We start from the raw sequence: 21,352 nt of genomic DNA, 5'->3' as shown, positions 1-21,352 counted from the left end.
AAATCCACCAGGCTAGCAGGAGCTGACTAAATTAGCTGCTGAACTGTCAGGGAGAGTTTGTGCATGTGCGGTTTGCTGCGTCTCACAGTCGTATCTGTTGTTCAGTGATAAATTCGGATTGCGGGTCAGGAAAAAACAAGCTGAGTGTGAGCTGTGGGAGTTGCTGGAGGTGACGGTCACGGTCACTGCGGTGTGGCAGGAAACCACACATGCTATTGTTGTTTTCTTCCTTCTTTTTTCACATTTATATCATAAGTGCAACATTTTTAGAAAGCTCCTGGTTTTGAAGTCCTATCTGAGGGCAGATGTACCGAGTTTCCATAACTGAAAAACACGGAGATGTGCGCTTTGCATTAGACGTAAAGGTTCTGTGGGTAACCTCCTTAAAACCTGTAAAGACACCAGTGACCGTGAATGTTACACTCACACAGGGGTGCTAAATAGTGTATGTAGGCAACGGCACAACCACAGTTACTGCAACCACGTGTGGTGAACTTGTGATCTTGTTGCCTTTCAAATTGGTGCTTTGACCAGGTCTGCATCAGCGTTGCTGCTTTACCAGGTGTAACAATAAAGTTTAACATCCAGGCATCCATGAAAACAGAATTCATGAAGTTTAACAGAGTTAGAAGTTAGCAGGGAGTTAGCTCGCTAGCTTCCACCTAAACATGATATAGCATGTTCTGACTGAGAGATTTCTGAAAGAATTCAAACGTACATCTCTGCTATCACTTCCAACATAAAGAAGAGAGAAAACTAAACAGCAGTGACGTTTGTAGGGTTACTGAAGTTGGGCTAGCTGCTATATAATGATGTGTTATGTGATCGCTAGCTACACAGCTATGTTAGCATAGCATAAACTCACTGAAGCTGGAGGATGAATGCTAACTTTTTTCCACTCGATAAAAGTTAACTTGAGGGTTCCCGATGGTCAGGAACAAATGTAATCGCATGGCAGGATGCTGTAAACGGACCAAACTTCAGTCAGGAGAACAACTGAGATAATCCATCCACAATACGAGGTTAGTCATTCATATACTGCTGCATGGGCTGGGCTGTAGCTACATCGTAAGGTTTAAAAACTGAGCTTTAAAATGAACAGAGAGGCCGACAGCGATCACTGACTGTTTTTAGGGGCTTGTTCAGATTAAATAGAACAAGATACAAAGCATTAAAACATGTGAAAAACACAACAGCCATAATAAACGCAGAGTAGTTTGGACCCGGAAGCAGGATTCATACATCATCACTGAAAGACCGGATAATGACACGCTGATCGACACGCTGATAAAAAGGGACTAAGATGGAGTCAGTCTGTCTGTCTCAGTCAGTCCAGGTTGGTCAATTCAACTACTTCCAAATGGTTGCTGAGTGAATTCTTATATTTGTACATATATTTATCCTTAAAATTCCCACATTCCTGCTCTTATATTTTTTTGTTTCTTATGTTTCTTGTGTTTTGCACACCTCTGTTGTTTGTAAAGCTTGCACTGTGATGTGACAGTAAAAGTGATTTGATTTGAAAATATTCCATGCAATGACTGGGCACACACCAACTTTCACTAGTCTTCAGGAGGTGACTGTCTCATGTTTATCTTAGTGTGACTGAGTCATTAGTGAGCTGCAGTGCTGTGTGTGAGCTAAACTAAATCAGTGTTAGTCTTTGCTCTTTTGTGGCTTTGGGTTGGAGTGTGTTTGATGATGTTTTGTGACGTTCAGATTTTCAGATTAAACCTGACCAGACTTTCAGATCATTCGTTAAAGATATAAAATGTGAGCCCGAAGCTGTGAATACTTGGCACCCTACATTTTTTAAACTTCCTCACAGACACAGGATAAAGTACAGCTACAGCTCAAAGCCTCCAGGTGCTGCCTCTCGGCAGGCTTCCAGACATTGGCCAATGGGGACGGGCAAAATCAAAGTTCATCTCATAGATTTTTCATGTTTGTCTCTGTTTATTCTCTCCATCAGTTTTTCAGTGTTTACAGTATTTCATCAGTGTAATCCCCCACACTCGCTCTGTCTTTTCTCAGCTTTGCCCCAGGAACGTCGTCCAAACTCTCCAAGTGTGTTTGTGTTGATGTGGTCCATCTGTGGTTTGATGTCCAGCATGATAACTGTGTTTACAGCAACACACGCAGCAGTGCTGTGTGCGTGCGTGTGTGTGTGCGTGATAGAGTAACATCAACAAACAGGACTACACGCACACTGTGAGGGCGTGGACACGGGCGCACACGGAGCGTCAGCAGTGGAAGTCGTTCATCTTTTTACTGAAGTTCAAACACGAGTTTGATCCGATTCAAGAGTTCCTCTGCAAGCCTATGGAAAAACAGCCCCAGCCCCGAGCTCTGTAAACATTTTCCTGATGGGTTTATGAGCTCAGTCATCGCAGGTTATATGCAATAAAACAGAAAGTCCATTTTTTAAATTTTGCTCATTTTAAGTGCCAGAAAAGAGGTCAGAGCTTCCCCTCCTCGTCAAAACACTGTAAATGGTGAAAACGCTTAACTTCAGAACAGGACGTCACAGTAACAACATTCATCTTTTATATCGTCTATGTTTTAGCGCTAGACTCCCCCGGGGGCTGAAAAGGTACTGCCTGTGGATTATAAAAGGTTATGTTGAAGAAGTCTTAATTTCCAATACTGCAAATGAGTTGAAAATAACCATTCAGTGGTTACAGTTAAAAAGAAAGAAACTGAACATATGAAACATCTACCGATGTCTGTTTTTAAACCTGAACTCATCAAACAGAGATGACAGTGTCGGGTGCCTGAATTACAGCTGTAAGTGCAGAATCACCCTCAGCAATCACTTTGTCAGATCACAGGGCGATGGCATTTGTGTTTTTGTGGGGAGGGAATAGGACTAGCTTTGGTGTTTAGACTCAAACTGGCAGGTTGAAGACCAGAAAGGTCATGGCTGCAGTGCTAAGGCCTTTGTGTATCAGTTAATTAGCAGCAGCTGAACTCTGGGTAACTGTACACCAGCGTCCTGAGGCTGAGCTCATAGAGCATGCAGGAAGTGGGTGGAGCCTGCTATCCCATTGTAGCAGTTAGCTTTGTTCAGACCCACATATCACCAATCATTTCTTAAAATGCTTCTTCTGTTGTTCCCAGATTGGTCCAGATGGTACCCCCAGGAGACAGAGCAGCAGGCTCATTAAACTCACACGATCAGATTTCTTCTGGAAACTTCTTCTGTCTCCTGGTTACTTCAGTAATCAAAGACTGATGTAGAAAATGACGAATTATTTCATATTATTGGTCAGATGATGTCATTAAAGATGCTCCAAAAAGCTCCAACAGCACAAACATAGTCCAGAGGTCCAGCTCAGGTGAAGCCAGAAGGAAGAAAAAGCTAGCAGCTACAGCCACCTGTGTCACCATCCACCTGTTGGGCAAAGAGGCCACGCCCTCAATTATTCAACTTTAAGCTTTAATACAATTAATACGAGCATCCTCCCAGCGTAGAGGTGTTATTTTAACATGGCAGTCTATGGGGACTGACTCACTGCTGCCTCTGCTGTTCATTAAAGGAACTGAAGCTTTTGGTACTTTATTTTTTATTTCAATCCTTAGCCTGTGTGTGAGCTCTTCCTAATTTGACAGATTTTACTGCTGTTGTTCTGTAAACAGCTTACAGGAATCATGAACCTGTGATGGTATTTATTTACTGAATAGATAAGTAAGCAGGTTTGTTTGCCTCCCGCAGTCCTCTGTCCTCTGCTCTGTAAGAACGGCGGAGTCTGTCTGCAGAAGGACCGTTGCCTGTGTTCGCCAAACTTCACCGGGAAGTTCTGCCAGATCCCCGTCACACCCACAGACTCCTCTGCAGCCTTCTCCACCAATGAGATCGTCAAGCCGGTTCTCCTCTCTGCCATGGCATCCAATCAGGAGCTGGTTCGGTCTGAGTTCCTGCTGCCGCTAGGACGGGACGCAGAGGCGATGACTGCTGGAGGTAAGCGACCTGTGACCTTTAACCCCAACTGTGTCGATGGGTGGCTATGACGTTTTTGTGTAACTCTTTGGAGTTTAGAAATATAGAATTTTTTAAAATATTTCTTGATATCTCAATATTTTACAGATTTTTATTTATTTCGGTTGTAGTTTGCTCAGTTTTGTTCTGACATTATTATGTTTATATGTAATAATATCTTTATTTGTTTGTCATTGGTCATTTAGTTGATACATTTTTGGCAGCTTCGGGCTTCCATTGGTAATTTGTTGCTATTGTGAATGGTGCCTCACTGCAGTTATCCTTTAATGTTCACACTCACGTGCAGCCCCCAGCGGGCCCATGGTGAAGGTCAGAGTTCAGCACCCCCCTGAGGCCAACGTGAAGGTCCACCAGGTGAAGGTAAGAACATTAACAGCTCCTCTGATTGGACGATTAAACTGTCAGTCATCATGTGATGATAAACGTTTTGTTCAAGCTGTTGATAAAACAAAGAACAGCTGTTTCGTTTTTTGTATTTTTACATTCTTATAGTTTTGTAAATATCTTTGTTTATTACTGGCCACAGGCATTTAAATAATATTCTCTCACAGTCATCGAGGTTTTACAAGCTTTTTATTTTGTAGATATTTCATAAACATTAATATTCAGTTTTGGCATTTATGTCATCTGTTTTTACATATTTTTATATTTCCACATATTCTTTTGTTTTGTTCTTAGATTTATTATTTTACATGTTATTAATAATCAATAAATTTTACAATTGGAATTTTTAAATCTTTTAATGATCTTTTATTACATTTTTAATAATTAATAAGAATTATATTACATCTATATATAATTTATTTTTTTTATCATTTAAATCTTTGATTTTATTTGAAACAATTGTTTTCTTAAATATAGAATTCTTTAGTTATTTAAAAAAAAAATTCTTGGAAGTTCTTTAAAAACATCTAAATCCATCAACCTTCTTCCGTTTATCCGGGGCCATGTCGTTTGGCAAGCAGCCTAAGTACCTCCTCCAGCTACTCCGGGGGAACACCAAAGCCTTCTCAGGCCAGCCAAGAGATATAATCTCTCCGTGTCCTGGGTCTGCCCTGGAGGGGTGGGACATGCCTGGACACCTCGCCCAGGAGGCGCCCAGGAGGCATTCTTGTCAGATGCCTGAACCACCTCAACTGGCTCCTTTCGATGTGGAGCAGCAGCGGCTCTACTCTGAGCCCCTCCGGGATGGCAGAACCTCTCACCCTATCTCTAAGGGAGAGGCCAGCCATTTCCGCCGCTTGTATCGGTGATCCCGTTCTTTCGGTCACTACCCACAGCTCGTGACCAGCCAGAGCACCAATCCGTCTGTTGATCTCCCGCTCACTTCTCGCATCATTCGAACAAGACATCGAGATACTTAAACAGGGCGATTGTGGCTCAAGAGTTGGCAGTTCATCTTGTAATCGGAAGGTTGCCGGTTCGAGCCCAAGCTCGGACAGTTTCCGTCGTTGTGTCCTTGGGCAAGACACTTCACCTGCCGCCTAGTGGTGTTGGCCAGAGGGGCCGATGGTGCGATATGGCAGCCTCGCCTCTGTCAGTCTGCCCCAGGGCAGCTGTGGCTACAACTGTAGCTGCCTCCACCAGTGTGTGAATGTGAGAGTGAATGAATAGTGGCATTGTAAAGCGCTTTGAGGGTTTCGAAAAGCGCTAAATGCAATTCACTATTATTATTATTAAAATGCTTCACTTGGGGCAGGAACTCGTCCCTGACCCGGAGTGGGCACTCCACCCTTTTGAGGACCATGGCCTCAGATTTGGAGGTGCTGATTTTCATTCCCGCTGCTTAACACTCTGTTGGGAACTGCTCCAGTGCGAGCTGGAGGCCATCAGCTGTGACAAAGGGCAGCCCTGGCGGAGTCCATCACCCACCAGGAATAAGTCAGACTTATTGCCAGCTATGCAGACCAAGCTTTTGCAAAGGTTGTATAATGATCAAATGGCCCATAGCAATGGGCTAGACACCCCATACTCCCGAAGCAACTCCCACAGGAATCCCACACAGTCGAACGCCTTCTTCAAATCCACAAAGAACATATAGACTGGTGGGCAAATTCCTGTGCAGTATCCTTGGGAGCTCCACGACCAGGACGAAACCACATTGTTCCTCCTGTATCCAAGGTTCGACTGACAGACGCACATCTAAACAGTCGTCTTAATTTCTTGCAGGAGTTTTAAAATTTAACCACAGATCAAGTTTAATGTAATTTATTCATTTATTTTTAACCCTTTCATTGAATGTGCCTGTAGTCTTTTGCATTCACTTGCTCGTAGGTAAGTTGAATCTTCTTGTTCCAGGTGTCTGGATTCACTCCCACCCTGCGGACGCTCTCTTCCTCCTCCTCCTCCTCAGGGTCAGCAGGTGCTCCGGCTCCTGCTGGCAGCAGAGTCCTGGCCCAGACTGTGAGAGGGGACAGCGTCTACACCCAGCAGTCCGGCTTTAAGTACTGCTTCAGAGAGGTTCAAGACGGACAGGTGAGTGGCAAAATATGAACACAAAATACCACCTGACATTTACCAGCAGGTTTTCAAAGGAGAACTTAGTTTTTACCCATTAACATGGATTTTGTTCAATGTTCCATGTTTGGAGATTTCTACGACTGTCAGGTGGATAATTACTGTGTTCTGTCACATCAAACAAAAAAAACAACCTTTTCGGCACTTTTTACCCCACATAGGCTGTTTTTTTTCTGTCACTGCTGGATTGCAAAGTCAGCATGACCTTGAACCCATGTTAGGGATAAGTGCTGTCTATGACATCATAGGGATCCAAGAGTAGAACAAACAGTCTGAAACTGAGTGTTTAAAGCAATCTGAAAGCTGAGCTTTTGGCACACAGGGATTACTTGTACATATACACCTCATCATTTGGCGAGTTATCACTGTGTTAGGAGACATATGACAGGAAGTAAGGAAATACTGAATAGATCAACTTTAATGTGATTACAAAAAGCAGAAAATGCGAACACATGGTCCTACATCCTTTAAAATGACAAAGAAGTCCTTAAATTATCCCATTGCTACACGATGCATATTGTTGTGTCTTGTTTTGATGAAAGTCCAGCCTGATAGATGTTAGCATGGCTGCGGTCCATCAGATTTATCCTGGACTGTGTTTGTTTTTAGTGCAGCTCTCCTCTTCCTGGCCTTCGGAGCAAGGAAATGTGCTGCAGAGGGATCGGAAAGGCCTGGGGCATCGATGACTGTGTCATCTGTCCTGAGATCACAGGTATACAAAAGTACACACAATACTCGTATAACACAACATAACACACTGTGTGGTCCACTCAGGCTTCCATAACCTACCTTGAGTGACCTCACTGTGGTCAGTCAGAAAACTTTGAAGACTTTTATATGTCTGACATTTTATTATTGCTTTAGACATTAAATTAGGCCCCAAAACCTTCTGGTAATTAAACTGAGACACACGGGAAAAGTTCCCATAGCTAACTTTATCCCTGTACAGTAAACCCAGATGTGCACTGTTGAAGGTTTGACTAACTCTTCCTTTACACTCCCTGGTCCAAGCAAGAATATTATAGTATGACATCTGTTTCATGCTGGTGGTCATTGCAGTGTTTTATATCAAAAGAAAATGACCCATCAATATTAAAACAATGCACTGTTATTCCTCCTCGCCTTTTTCTGTAAAAGGTAGAAAGGTGGCAGAGTGAGGGGCCAGCAGTGGAGTTTGAAACCAACATTCATGTGAAAAGCTGACGGCCACATGCTATGTAAAGTCACGTGTTGCTGCAGCATTACACCGGTTTGGTTTAGGGTCAGCAAGCAAAGGTGTCATAAAAGAGGTCTTTCGAAAGCTCTCCTTTTTTCTGCAAGAGAAGAAGTCCTCACTATTCACTAATGTCCTCACTTAGGCTTGAATTTATAGAGGTCCTCACAAAGATACCTAGACTAGCACAGTTATACTAACACTTTTTCTGTGAGTGAGGGTCTGCTACTTCATGACTTTAATATTTGGGAAATATTTCACCAGTAGCTGCTTATGTAACTATTGGACTTCATCACACACACACACTCACATTTGTTCATCTGTCTTTGTGGGGACCGTAGTTAATACATGCCTTCTGAGGTTCCGTAACTCAAACATCATGATTTCAACACTGAACTCGAATCAGGTCCAAACCATTTAACAGGCCTCCCAAGGTCTGCCTCAAAGTGAGAACCCAGCAGTGTGTCCTCACAAGCATAGATGCATACACACACACACAGTAAGTAATCGGGCTTCCTTGTTCTTTTAGAGCTGACTAACAGTAAAGGAATGCAACTGTGGGACTGTAGGCTTTACAAACACACACACACACTCAGGAAATCATGTTAGCTCAACTGCTGGCATCCAGCTTCACACCAGCCTGTAAAGAATGACGGCATACACCTTTAAAGAACAGAAAAGAGGGCCTGGATGCGCGCGCACACACACACAACTGGTACGATTTTTGATGTTTGTCATGGTTCATTAAAAGTGACCAGAAGATCTTTAAAAAGCTGTTTATAGCACAGGTGTCGAATTCCAGGCCTCGAGGGCCGGTGTCCTGCAGGTTTTAGATGTGTCCTTGATCCAACACGGTTTATTTAAATGGCCTCCTCAACAAGTCTTGAAGTTCTCCAGATTCCTGGTAATGAACTGACCCAGGGTGAGATCTAAAACCTGCAGGACATCGGCCCTCGAGTTCGGCACCCCTGGTTTATAGCTTTGGCTTTGTGATGGCGCCCCCTGGTGTTTCTGTTTGACCTAATTTGACTTTAATGTAACAAACTCTGGGGAGTTCATCTTACAACCTCCATCCATCCATTTGCTTCCGCTTATCCTTTTCAGGGTCGCGGGGGGCGCTGGAGCCTATCCCAGCTGTCATAGGGCGAGAGGCGGGGTACACCTTGGACAGGTCGCCAGTCTGTCGCAGGGCCAACACACAGGGACAGACAACCATTCGTGCTCACATTCACTCGCACATTCACACCTAGTGGCAATTTGGATTATCCAATTAACCTATCCCCACAAGCTGCATGTCTTTGGACGGTGGGAGGAAGCCAGAGTACCCGGAGGGAACCCACGCAAACACGGGGAGAACATGCAAACTCCACACAGAAAGACCCCGGCCTGATGGTGGAATTGAACTCAGGACCTTCTTGCTGTGCAGCAACAGTGCTAACCACCGTGCTGCCTAATCTTACATTAGGCAGCACGGTGGTACATCTTACAACCTTTTTCTTATAAATAATTTAATTTGTAATATATTTCTTAGAAACAGTGCAGAACTGTGTTTTGTGTTCTCTCCTAGCAAACATTAAATATAAGTATGTGATCAGATAATTATTCCACAAGAATTGGTGATTGATCAGCGTGTATTTGGTTATTGATCATTGTTAGGTCAGAGCGATGCCAGCTGTCCAGTTGGGTTTGAGCGAGCCAATGGAACGCAGTGCGTCGGTGAGTTTGGCGGTTGTAATCGTACAGGCGGTGGAAATATTCTGTTCTTTAAACAACAGAGAAACTAAACGATCAATCGGAGAAGGTTCTTTCTTTTCATTTCCTAAATGTGAACTTCTGTTGTTAAATGAAAAACAGATCAGTACGCAGGTCCATCCACTCACAGCAGAAGAAGCAATGCTGGTAAAATTAACGTTTTCACGGGATTGGCTGACAGCTTAACGTAGTGCCTGAATAATTGTTATGAAAATATTACATAAAGGAATAATTAGCAGATATGCCTTCCTGTTTTCAAAACTTGTACAAAAAATACTCAGAGCAGCCCTGGTCAGTTACAATACTATGCCGATGACACGGCATAATCTTATCATAGGACAAGATCGGATCAATATGTGGTCATTTGCAGATATGTGTCATCAAACTACAAATAAATCCAGGAATAACAACACTACAGTGGCTGCTTTTAACGAATTAATATGTAAAATAATCCTTATTTAATCTATTTTATACTGAGCTTTGTTCATCTTTGCAAAGGGAACTAAAACTTCTTCCACCAACATTTTATCAGAAAGTTTTAGTAGAAAGAAACCAAAACTGCAGTGTTTAATCTGAGCTGTAACAATTAAAGGTTTAACTGCCTAATTTAACCTTAGACTGTAGTTCTACAGGCTGATATTAGCATTAATGGCTTCAGTGTGATGATTCAGCCATGGACAGTTACTCTGCCATGGTCACAGATGTCATTAATCTCTTTAGCTCGACACACAGATTTCTTGGAGAAAAAATCATAACTAACTGTCGTAACTGCTTTTAAAGTCAGAAGTTTATAAAAGGTGCCCTGTTTTCCTCTGATTTTCTTCTTATTGGTTTCCTTCATATTCCAGTCTGTTTAGACATTAGCGATAAAAAACATATTTACTGCGTGAACAAAAGTGACATCGATCAGAATTAACATAAAGATAATACCAACGAACTGTCAGCTACCAAATGTAAGATCTTCAGCTTTCCTTCTGAACTGCTTCCAAGATAAAGAAATCTTCATCTGACTATTTGTTTAAAGTCTCCATGTTTCCTATGCAATGGATTTCTTTATTTACGACCAGAGGACTGATCCATCTTTAAAAAGTTTATCAGTTTTCTGATGAGCCCACTCGGGATCCGGGCGTTAGTAAATAAACGGTGTCTTAGAGGACGTTTGACGTCGGATCGCTTTGACAGCTGAGAAAAGCCTGAAGTGTTTGTGTGTGTGTGTAGACGTGAATGAGTGCCTGCAGCCGGGGCTGTGTGAGAACGGCATCTGTGTGAACACCAGGGGGAGCTATAGCTGCGTGTGCAGGCTGGGGTTCATCCTCGACGCCTCACATGGAATCTGCATCTGTAAGTAACGCACATTTACATGCACGCTGCCGCCGCCGCCGGCTTGGGAATGAAATGAGGAATGATGCCGACTCCTGTCAGGACTTCCTGAATCCATCTGAGCTCTCCAAGTTTCTCCTGGACTTTGGTTGGCTCGTCTCTCTCAAAGTTTAGCTGTGCAGCACATCAAAGTACAGAAAAGCTGAAGCTGCTGCACAGCTGGAAATAACTCTAATTTCTACTATAGCTGTAACACAGTGGGCAGTGAGGATTTGGCTCCCTGCGCCACCTCAGCAACTGCACTGCAGACTTTCAGCTTTAACTTTAGGTTCTGTTCAAAAGCATCACAGCCATTTTTGTGTTAAGGTGTAAAAGGCTGGACTGGCGAGTGTAATGATGTCACTTAAGATTTTCACTTTGATACCACAGGAGTCTACTCACAAACCCGGTCTAGGACGCACAGACAACCTGCAAACTGAAATTGATAAAATAATATAACACAGGACAAATTATTACTACAGTGTCTGTGTAGTTTATTAGACAAGCTACACAGTGTTGGCTGATTTCAACTTCAAACAGCCACTCAGGTATTAAAGTTACACTGGGCTAATACAGCATTTCTGTAAGTTTAAAGATGTTCTAAACACAATTTTTCTTACAAAGAATTGTTGATTTACTCTGAGCTTTTCTGAAAATCTGAAGATGAGATTCGTCGGACTGCGGCTCAGACCTTCAGCAGGAATAATGAGAGGACTTCTGTGTTTTTAAAGGTCAACTTTAAATCTTTGTTCTGCTCGTTGTTCTTTGGGGAACATGAGGGAGAGGTTCAGTGCTCAGATGGTTTGTATGAAGCCTGACCGGTGCTCTGCTTATTCCGACCGGCATTCAGTGAATCAGAGGAGGAGGAGCTTCAGGATGCTGGTCTACCCGGTAACTGATGACAGCGCTCTAATCAAAGCTTTACTTTTTTTTAACAGTGTGTCTGTGTTTGGTCTCTTTCCTTTCCTGGAAATATTTTTTATATCCAAATTATTGTTTTGTCAAATTGAAGGTTTTTTGTTTGACATCCACACGGACTTGGACAAGCAGCAAAGTGGCTGTGCTTTTTCTATTGTTCTACTTCCTGTTTGTGTTTTAACCTGCGCTTACTGGGCTGAGTTATCACCTCGGAGCAGCTCCCTCCCCACAATCTAGAGTCTGTTTCCTGTAAAAGAAATAAAGCAGAATAAAAATGAAGCCAACACTGAAGCAAATGAAGCTGCAGTTCCTCTGACGTCCAGCAGAGGCAGCAGTGAGTCAGTCAGACTCACATGTTGAAGCTTTAGAGCAGAAATAAACACGTTTACAGCCTGATACACTGATAAACTGTTTGGTTTTTACAGATAATTTTCTCCTTCATAACAAGAATGTTTGCACAACTCACCTGTTTGGATAATGTTGAGGCTTACAGTGTGCATTATTAGGGGCGTGGCCTATTTGACTGGCAGGTGGATGGTGGCACAGGTGTCAGTAGCTGTCTGCTAGCTTCACCTGAACTGGACTTCTGGACCGTGTTTGTGCTGTTGGAGCCTTTTGGAGCATTTTAAATGACATCATGACATCATGTGACTTGCTGCGAGGTTACTGTAGTAACAACCTGTCCACGAATCAGAGCTCCAGTTTCAATGAGTGAAATTCTTGGATTTTACTTGGATGTTGCTGAACACTAACTAGCAGGCATGGATGAAGCTTCCTAACCTAACTGTCTTGGTTAGGAAGGAACGCTTCGTGCTCATCTACTCGTTTTGAGGAGTTGCCCCCTGCTGGTCAGTAGAGAGAATGCAGCTTTGGAGCACTTCAGTGTCGGTTTCATTTTTCAGACCCAGAATTTGCGCCCATCTTTATATCAGAGCGGTGCCAACACTCGTGTCCTCTTTGATAGAAGCCATGAGCCAGATGTTTGCATGGGAGGTTACTGAGGTTGAAATCGTTGTGAAGCTGTGTCTGCAGGTGGTTAAACTTCCATCTGAATTTAGATCTGTTGACACGGCCTGCTGATGTTCTGTGTCGTCGGAAAGCTTCCTGTTCCTGCATCACCTGCCACGTCTGTGTTGAATCCCTTCCTGTGTCATTTAAACCGAGCGGGTCGGGGTACAGCATGTACTTGTTCTGCATGCAGCGCTCTGCTTCAGGTCCCGGCCGAGCTTCGGGTGGATCATCTGTGTAACGAGTCGCCCTCCTTCCTGTGTGTCCTCCTCAGCCCAGAGTGTCATTTCTGAGGAGAAGGGTCAGTGTTACCGGGTCCTGGGTTCAGGTCTGGGTCCGTCCTCCTGCTCCCTGCCTATTCTCAAAAGCATCACCAAGCAGATCTGCTGCTGCAGCCGGGTCGGCAAAGCCTGGGGACCCGACTGCCAGAGGTGTCCGTACTTCGGTTCAGGTAGGTTCAGGAGGACGACGTCACGACTGAGCTTATTTGGTTTCAGGTGAATTTTCAGGTGTGTCCTCTCTCTTCCCTCCATCTCCTCCTTCAGTGGCCTTTAAGGAGATCTGTCCCGCTGGTCCTGGTTACCAATACTCACCTTCAACTCTTAAATTCAACCAGAGAGTCAGCGAACCGGAAGGGGGCGGCAGAGCTGTGCTGGTAAACGGCAGCAACAAGGACAACCAGGGTACCTGCTGAGCACACAGCATCCTGCACACCGGCTGCTCATGCTTCTGTCATGGGAGTGTTGGGTCTGCTCCACCTTAATGATCAATAATAACAATAATAATAATAATAAATTATGACAGCATTAAAAACTTTAAAGTTGACACAAGTTATCGTCTACGAACGGTTCACAGCCTGCCTGACAACCAGTTTTCCTATTAATGACGTTAATAAATGAAACAGCAGCTGCTGACAGACTGAGCTCCTCTTAAACTGAGCCTAAACTCGTATTTAATGTTGTCACCGTTACACTGCAGCATTTACAGCTACATTCTGACTCTGTTTCAGATGAACTCTTGTTTTTGGTTGTTTCTAAGTCTTGTTTGAAGACTATTTGTTTTTTTAGGATTAAAAAAATCCCTGGTTGATTAAGATTACACCTGCAGATCGATTTAAACAAAGATGGATGTGTTAGTCAGTGTGATGAGCCTGAGTCCCCCCCTGCAGGTCCTGTTTCAGGGTCCGGGTCTCTACTGAAACCCCCTCCCTCTGGTGGAGCGAGTACCTCCGGTGCCACAGGAGCTGGGACCAGACCCAGTCCTCCCCAACCTAAGCCCCAGCCAGGCACAGGCTTTCCCGCCTCCTCCTCCTCCTCGTCCTCCTCCAGGCCTGTGCAGCCTGGCAGTGCTGGTACCTCGGCCACCCAGGGCAGAACCCGGCCTTCGCAGAGCCGACCTGATTCAACACAACTGAGACCTCAGCCTCCGTCCGCCGGGGGCCAAGGTAGCAAAACAGCGACGTTTTATTTGTCGGAATCATCGATAAACACCAGCAACAGTTTTACTTCAACTTTACAGACAGTGAGACGGTTTCAGGACATCTGAGGTCAGATTTAGAGCAGAATCCTCGTTTGGCACTAAAGAGCTGTTGGGTTATGTTAAAGAAGCCTTTTCACACACGTTTGCACAAACATGAACACATGATTTACAACAACCTGCAGCATATAAAAGCATCGAACACTGTGAGTTGGCTCTGCCTCTGTTTTTTATTATTGCACTTTTAGATTTTCTTCAAATTTGATCTTCACTTTCACAGTTTTGCTGACGACACCCAGCTGCATCTCTCCTGCAGACCTGATTCCTCCCTCCCACCTTCTTCCCTGACAGAGTGCCTCACTAAATCAAAATCCTGGTTCAGCTCTAATTTTCTTAAGCTTAATGAGGATAAAACTGAAATCCTCCTTATTGGCACTAAATCCAACCTGCTGAAGGCGAACCATTTCTCACTCACCATCGATAACTCCACAGTTTTCCCTTCACATCAGGTTAAGAGCCTTGGTGTCACCTAGACAGTTCACTTTTCTATAAATCTCACCCGTTCTGCCTATTTCCATCTACGCAACATTAACAGATTACGTCCTTCTCTTTCCACCCAGTCTACGTCCATTCTTGTCCACAATCTTGTTATCTCCCGCATTGACTACTGTGATTTTCTCTTGCATGGTCTCCCCCCAAAATTGGGGGAATTTCACTGGCTCCCAGTGAAATTTCAGACAAACTTCTGCTCACCTTCAAGGCCCTTTATAACCTTGCTCCTCCTTACCTCTCTGACCTGTTAAACACGATCTCTTCTGCCCGCTCACTTCGATCTTCTTCTTCTATCCAGCTTGCTGTGCCTTCTTCCCACCTCACCACCATGGGAAGCAGAGCTTTCAGCTGCTCTGCTCCCAGGCTGTGGAGCTCTCTGCCCCCAGATATAAGAAACACTGGTTCTCCCTCAGTTTAAATCTCAACTCAAAACCCATCTGTTCAAATCTGCATATTCACTGTGAACCTACTTTGTTCATTTTATCTTGTGCTTTTGTTTTATTGTTCTTCATTGTGTCGTTGTTCTATTATGTGTTTTATTCTAAATGGTACATTGGTAAGTGTCCTTGGGTGTCTTAGGTGCTTTTTAAATAAAATTTACTATTATTATTATTATTATTATTATTATTATTATTATTATATTTGATATTAATTGCCTTTGCTTTTTGAATCGAGGCTGAGTGATTCGTTAAAATCTTAGCAGAGCTTTTTCTATAAAAACTGCATCTACTAAGCACGAAGTCTTTGGCAGCGTTTATGAAAAACTTTACCTGCTGTACCTTGGTTTGATGAAGATGACTGTGTCAGTCTGAGAGGAAGGAGCTGCTGAAGACAAACTGACCTGTCGTTGTTGTTTTTGCTCTCAGCAGCTGATCGTTTCTCTTCAGTGTATCGGGCCGATCCGCCGCCATCCAGAGGGGACTCCCTACCCGCTCCGGCCCAGCCGCAGAGCCCCGAGCGTGGGTCGAGACCCAGGGAAGACCTCCCTCTGGAAGCCAGACCGGCTGTGAGCCCGACGCCCCCCAGAGTTCAGAGTGAGTACTGGACGGAGAGGACGGCGTGTTGGAAGGACGTTCTTCATCTGTTCCGTCCTTTGAAAAGAAAAAAGTTCACTCAGATCAAAGCAGAATCCGTTTGATAAAACTGTCTTTGTGCAGAATGAAAGATCAAAGGTGTGTTTATGTGAATGATCTGATGTGTGAGAGCACTGACCTGAGGTCAGCTGCAGACGCTCGGCGGGTGACGAACCTTAACCGCCATGTTTCTGTGTGCGTGCAGCAGTACAAGGCGTGTGTGAGAGCAGGCCGGGTGTGTGTGGCCGTGGCCGCTGTGTGGATCAGCCAGGTGGGAAACACACCTGTGTGTGTGATCGGGGCTTCCAGCTCAGCTCGCAGCACACACACTGCCAGGGTGAGATATGAACACGTGAATCCTTCAGCCCTGCTTGAAAATGTCAGCTGACTGAGAGTTTGTAACAATACGATCTGTAGCAGTAACAGTTACTACATATCAAAACAAATAAAGATGAACTTATTGAAAGTCATCATATTGTATCACATCATGTTTATTATAGAAAATATTTCTGCATTATTTAACAGATATTTTACAATAACAGTAATTTTTATTTTACGAATAAACAAATGCAACATAATTTGAATAGATTTTGTTTATTTTACATTCAATATTTTCCTTATTGTCTTTTCCGTGGATAGTTTCCAAACATGTTTTGTGTATATGTACACACAGAAACTGAATGTTGTATTTGTTCAGTTGTTTTTTAATGTTTTTATAATGATAATAATGTGTGTGTGTGTGTGTGTGTGTGTGTGTGTGTGTGTGTAGATGTGAACGAGTGTTTGCAGTCTCCAGCTGTGTGTTCAGTAGGAGAGTGTGTGAACAGCATTGGAAGCTACAGATGTGTGTGTCCATCTGGATACAGAAGCAACAGCCAGCAGACCAGTTGCCAAGGTGATGGCCACTTCCTGTCTTTTTTAAAGCGTTTTCATGTTTGTTTTCCTGCCCGGTGACAGCCGTGAGACGCTTCAGCACGTCTGCACAGTCTGGACCTTTAAGATCGCAACATAAGCACGAGCTATTTAACCACATCACAGAAAATATGACTGGAAAACATGATGGCAGAAAATAAAACTCTGGAACCTTTTTATTGAAATGTTGGAAAAACTGGCATAAATCAGAACATGTTAGTAAAGGTTTGTTTGGCTCCTCAGACATCGACGAGTGCCGGCAGAATCCCTGTGTTAACAGTCGCTGTGACAACACGGCGGGCAGCTACAGGTGCATCTGTCGGCTTGGTTACAGGCTCGTTGGCAACACCTGCACAGGTGAAGGGCCGCCATGGCTCAGCTTAATTCATTTCTATTTTAGAGATGACTTCCAGACAGCCTCACACGGTTCAGAAAAGCTGCACTCTCACGTTAAACGTGTGCAGACTGCTCTAAACACTCAGTTTACAGGAGTTTTTTCAACTCGTGGGTTTGTATGATGTCATAAATAGTCAGTCAGCCAATCAGAAGACAGCTGGCCTTAATCATCTGTCTAAAACTGACTGATAAATCTGCTATAAATGACATCACTGATGTGTGTGTGTCAGATGTGGATGAGTGTGCCGACCCTCTGCAGTGTCCGGGTCAGGAGTGTGTGAACGCTCCGGGCTCGTACCGCTGTGTTTCCTGCCCGCCGGGACACGGACTGCTCAACAACGTCTGCAGAGGTAAACAAATATGTTATAATATATTAATAATTATTTTCATTTAAATAGTTCAATGAAAACATCTAGTTGATTTTTTTCATTAGAAAATACAATTTTGCAATTAGCAGTATAGTTGAAAAATATCAGAAAAGAATTCTTAGTAAACTCTATAAAAACGTCTCTCAGCTGCTGTTTCATTCAGACGCTGTCGTCCTGCCGTTCAACTATTATGGTTATAAACTATTACAAAGCCTTTAAGCATTAATATTCATATTTTCCCAAACTGAATAGATATTAGTAAATATGTTACTTATATTCATATAAAAGTCAAAATGTGAAAAGATAAATATAGAATAAAATCTAAATTAAATAAAGTATCAGTAAAATAATAGTGCATCAGAATGTTTTTGTTTTGTGTGATAGATGCTGCTGAGCTCTAATAAAAATAAAAAAGATTTGAAAATGTTTGTAAACTATGAAAGTATCCCAAAAATTTAAAAACAATACTAACATGTAATTAAGAAGGTAGAGCGGTCGCCCCATGATCAGAAGGTCGTGGGTTCAAATCCACCGAATGGCTATCCTGAGGTACCCCTGAGCGAGGTACACACTGCTCCCGGGCGCTGGGCGAATGGGTTAAATGCAGGACTACAGACGACGCCCACGTGTTTAAAAAACAGCATATTTGAACATTGTTTCTCTGTTTGTAATTGTTTTGTTCTTTTTTATTAACTCATTCACTGCCATTGACGTCTATAGCCGTCAATTGCAGTGAATGAGTTAATGGGTTTAACTCATTCACTGCCAATGGCTGGCAGTGAATGAGTTAAAAAATGGATCCTGAACTGTCAGTGACTGAAAAACCAAAAACCTTTCCTTCCTCCTGAAACTCGCTGACGTTCCCGTTTGTTTACGTTTCCTCTTTCTCGCTGTGCCTTCAGACGTCGACGAGTGTCGTCAGAATCCCTGCTCCAACGGCCGCTGTGAAAACACGCCGGGGAGCTACCACTGTGTCTGTCACCATGGTTACAAGCCCCAGAACAACACCTGCACAGGTACACATCACAGATAGTTAGTGATGTAAATGTTAGTTTGTTTGTATGACGTCACTCTGTGTGTGTGTGTGTGTGTGTGTGTGTGTGTGTGTGTGTGTGTGTGTGTGTGTGTGTGTGCAGACGTGGATGAGTGTGCAGAGCCATCTCAGTGTCCTGGGCAGATGTGTGTGAACTCTGTGGGCTCGTACAGATGTGTTTCCTGCAGAGCAGGATTCAGACTGACCGACAGACAGTGCACAGGTACACACACACACACACACACACTCGTTTTCATATCGTAGTGAGGACATCTCCTTGCCGTGCTTTCCCTAACCCTCAGCCTAACCTGACTGTAACCCTGACACTAAAACCACAATTAGATTCTTAAAAGTGTCGTAAAATTCGTGGGGACTTTGTCCCTGTAAGGGCTGTTGGTCCCCACAAGTATAGTTTCTGTCCTCACAAAGATGTCTAAACACACACACACACACACACACACACACACACACACACACTCTGTGTGCAGATATAAACGAGTGTGAGGACGGCGACTCCTGTCCCGGTCAGCGGTGCGTGAACACTGAAGGCTCCTACAGGTGTGTGGACTGTCGGCAGGGATACCACAGCGTGGATGGAGTGTGTACAGGTACACACACACACACACACACACACACACACACACACACACAGGAGCTGAGCCTGTTTAGAAATCAACATTATGTTTAGACTCATCACCGTTTCATCATCCGTCCATCCTCAGCTTGCAGTGGCAGAAGGCGGAGCCTCTGAGCAAATCAGTTAGGAAAGGCCGATCAATTTTCAATTCAATTCAATTCAATCCAGTTTTATTTACACAGCGCCAAATCACAACAACAGTCGCCTCAAGGTGCTTTATATTGTACAGTAGATCGTACAATGATACATACAGAGAAAAACCCAACAATCACATGACCCCCTGTGAGCAGCAGCGATCAGTGATGATGTCACTCTCTGTGCTGCAGACATAGACGAGTGTGTGAGCGGCAGGGTGTGTGAGGCAGAACGGGTCTGTGTGAACACCGTCGGCTCGTTCAGGTGCGACTGTGCGCCCGGGTATCGAACCTCCAGCCTGGGAAGGCAGTGCAGAGGTGAGGTCGCTCTCTGCTAGTTAAATATAACTTTACCAGATGTGGGTGGTGATGAGGCGCCCTCGTACAGAACGGTGCGTTAAACAGATCATTTTAATGTGTGTGTGTGTGTGTGTCCTCAGACATTAACGAGTGTTTGGAGGGAGATTTCTGTTTCTCCAGAGGAGAGTGTGTGAACACGCCTGGATCCTACACGTGTGTGTGCTCGCAGGGATTCACGCTGAGTGAGAACCGGACGGCCTGCCTCGGTGAGTCCCGCCGATCAAACGGGGAACGTTTATCAGGACGCTTCTTTGGGTTTGTGCGCACGTCCGTATTCAGATGTTTAAGTATTTCATTTAATACCACAGCAGCCTCATGACCGTCGCAGGAAAGCAGGACTGATGTCGGAGCTGTTGTGTCGGATATATTACAGTCAGGTCCAAAAATCTTTTACACCTGTGCAGTCAGCGATGGCCTGCAGAGCCCGCAGACATCACTGCATGCTGCGTGAGATGCTCTGCAGGCCTTCGGCTGCTGCCTGTTTGTGGCTCTTCAGTTTTGTCTTCTCGTGTCTTTGTGCAGACGTGGACGAGTGTGTTAAGGCGGGGGTGTGTTCGGACGGTCGCTGTGTGAACACCGAAGGCTCGTTCCAGTGCGACTGTCAAATTGGCTTCACCACCAACCCCGAGGGGACTGCCTGCCTTGGTATGCACACACACACACAAGTGTGACACCTTCAGCCCAGTTTAAGTAGGCCTGACCTGTTAATTAGGTCATGACCCTGCAGCCTGTGTCCATCTCCTTGTGGCTGCCAGTACCATCCAAAAAATAGACGAACAGATAAACTGATAAATGAATCGTGACAAATAGAAGAAGAATATTAAAATAAGTATTTTGACTTCCTGTCAGCCAAAGAAAGAAATTAAAATAGGACCGATGTATTCAAAGCCTTCATGAGGTGCATCATGTAGTGGTTCAAAGCTCTTCTCCATACAGTCTCTGTAATCTGACCAGCAAAATAAAATATCTTATAAACGTACAACGTGCTGCACATACTTGCTCATATATATTAACTGGACCCAGTACTGAACCCTGAGGTGCTCCATAGGAAGTGTTGGCCTCATGTGAATCAAAGTTTATATTACTGATGTTTAAGGCCAATCCAAAGCTGTGAACCTTGACGTCTAACGACCTCTGTCTGTCTGTCTCTTTCAGATGTTGATGAATGCGTCTTGTCCGGTGGTTCTATTTGCGGGTCACAGCGATGTGAGAACACCATTGGTTCCTACAGCTGCCTCACTAACTGTGAGCCAGGCTACCAGGTGAACCACGCTGGGATCTGTGAAGGTGAGTCTGAGCACATGTTACCGACGCTTCAGCATCCACTTAGAACAAACGAGGGAGGCCTCATCTCTGCTTAGGCCAGACGAGCCGTAGAAAATGGATGAACGGATGGACTTGACTTCCTTCTCGTTTCTTCTTTCAATCAGATATTAATGAATGTGGCAACACGACAGTGTGCGGCGCAAACGCCTACTGTCAGAATCTGTTTGGAACTTACCGCTGCATTTGTGACCAAGGCTTCACCTCCTCCGCCGATGGAAAGACCTGTGTGGGTACGTGTTAGAGCACAAGTGTGAGGATTCAAGGCTTTTGGGTTCTTGGGTCTAAAAAAAACCAAAAAGACATTTTAAGACTTTGGAT

The 21,352-nt window shown here is 44.1% G+C and overlaps 1 protein-coding gene across 6 annotated transcripts in view; it reads left to right on the top strand.

Moving 5' to 3' along the window:
- The window catches only part of ltbp4 (latent transforming growth factor beta binding protein 4), a 63,696-nt gene that overhangs the window by 32,304 nt on the left and 10,040 nt on the right, over nt 1-21,352 (top strand). For 2 of the 6 annotated variants that reach the window (XM_082502308.1, XM_082502310.1), the window contains exons 6-27: nt 3,716-3,961; nt 4,287-4,360; nt 6,299-6,475; nt 7,127-7,229; nt 9,387-9,446; nt 10,701-10,823; nt 13,042-13,218; nt 13,313-13,450; nt 13,936-14,211; nt 15,662-15,829; nt 16,074-16,205; nt 16,638-16,763; nt 17,024-17,137; nt 17,407-17,526; nt 18,447-18,560; nt 18,681-18,800; nt 19,066-19,185; nt 19,541-19,666; nt 19,789-19,914; nt 20,231-20,353; nt 20,864-20,995; nt 21,139-21,264. In XM_082502308.1, coding sequence (XP_082358434.1) covers nt 3,716-3,961; nt 4,287-4,360; nt 6,299-6,475; nt 7,127-7,229; nt 9,387-9,446; nt 10,701-10,823; nt 13,042-13,218; nt 13,313-13,450; nt 13,936-14,211; nt 15,662-15,829; nt 16,074-16,205; nt 16,638-16,763; nt 17,024-17,137; nt 17,407-17,526; nt 18,447-18,560; nt 18,681-18,800; nt 19,066-19,185; nt 19,541-19,666; nt 19,789-19,914; nt 20,231-20,353; nt 20,864-20,995; nt 21,139-21,264 — 3,021 coding nt within the window. The remainder of the gene's footprint in view (nt 1-3,715; nt 3,962-4,286; nt 4,361-6,298; nt 6,476-7,126; nt 7,230-9,386; nt 9,447-10,700; nt 10,824-13,041; nt 13,219-13,312; nt 13,451-13,935; nt 14,212-15,661; nt 15,830-16,073; nt 16,206-16,637; nt 16,764-17,023; nt 17,138-17,406; nt 17,527-18,446; nt 18,561-18,680; nt 18,801-19,065; nt 19,186-19,540; nt 19,667-19,788; nt 19,915-20,230; nt 20,354-20,863; nt 20,996-21,138; nt 21,265-21,352) is intronic. The other 4 variants (XM_082502309.1, XM_082502311.1, XM_082502313.1 and 1 more) reach the window with 4 other exon arrangements.

Source organism: Aulonocara stuartgranti (assembly GCF_965226115.1).
Source record: "Aulonocara stuartgranti genome assembly, chromosome: 14".
NCBI classification, from domain to species: domain Eukaryota; kingdom Metazoa; phylum Chordata; class Actinopteri; order Cichliformes; family Cichlidae; genus Aulonocara; species Aulonocara stuartgranti.
This window is presented reverse-complemented; position numbering and strand designations above follow the sequence as displayed.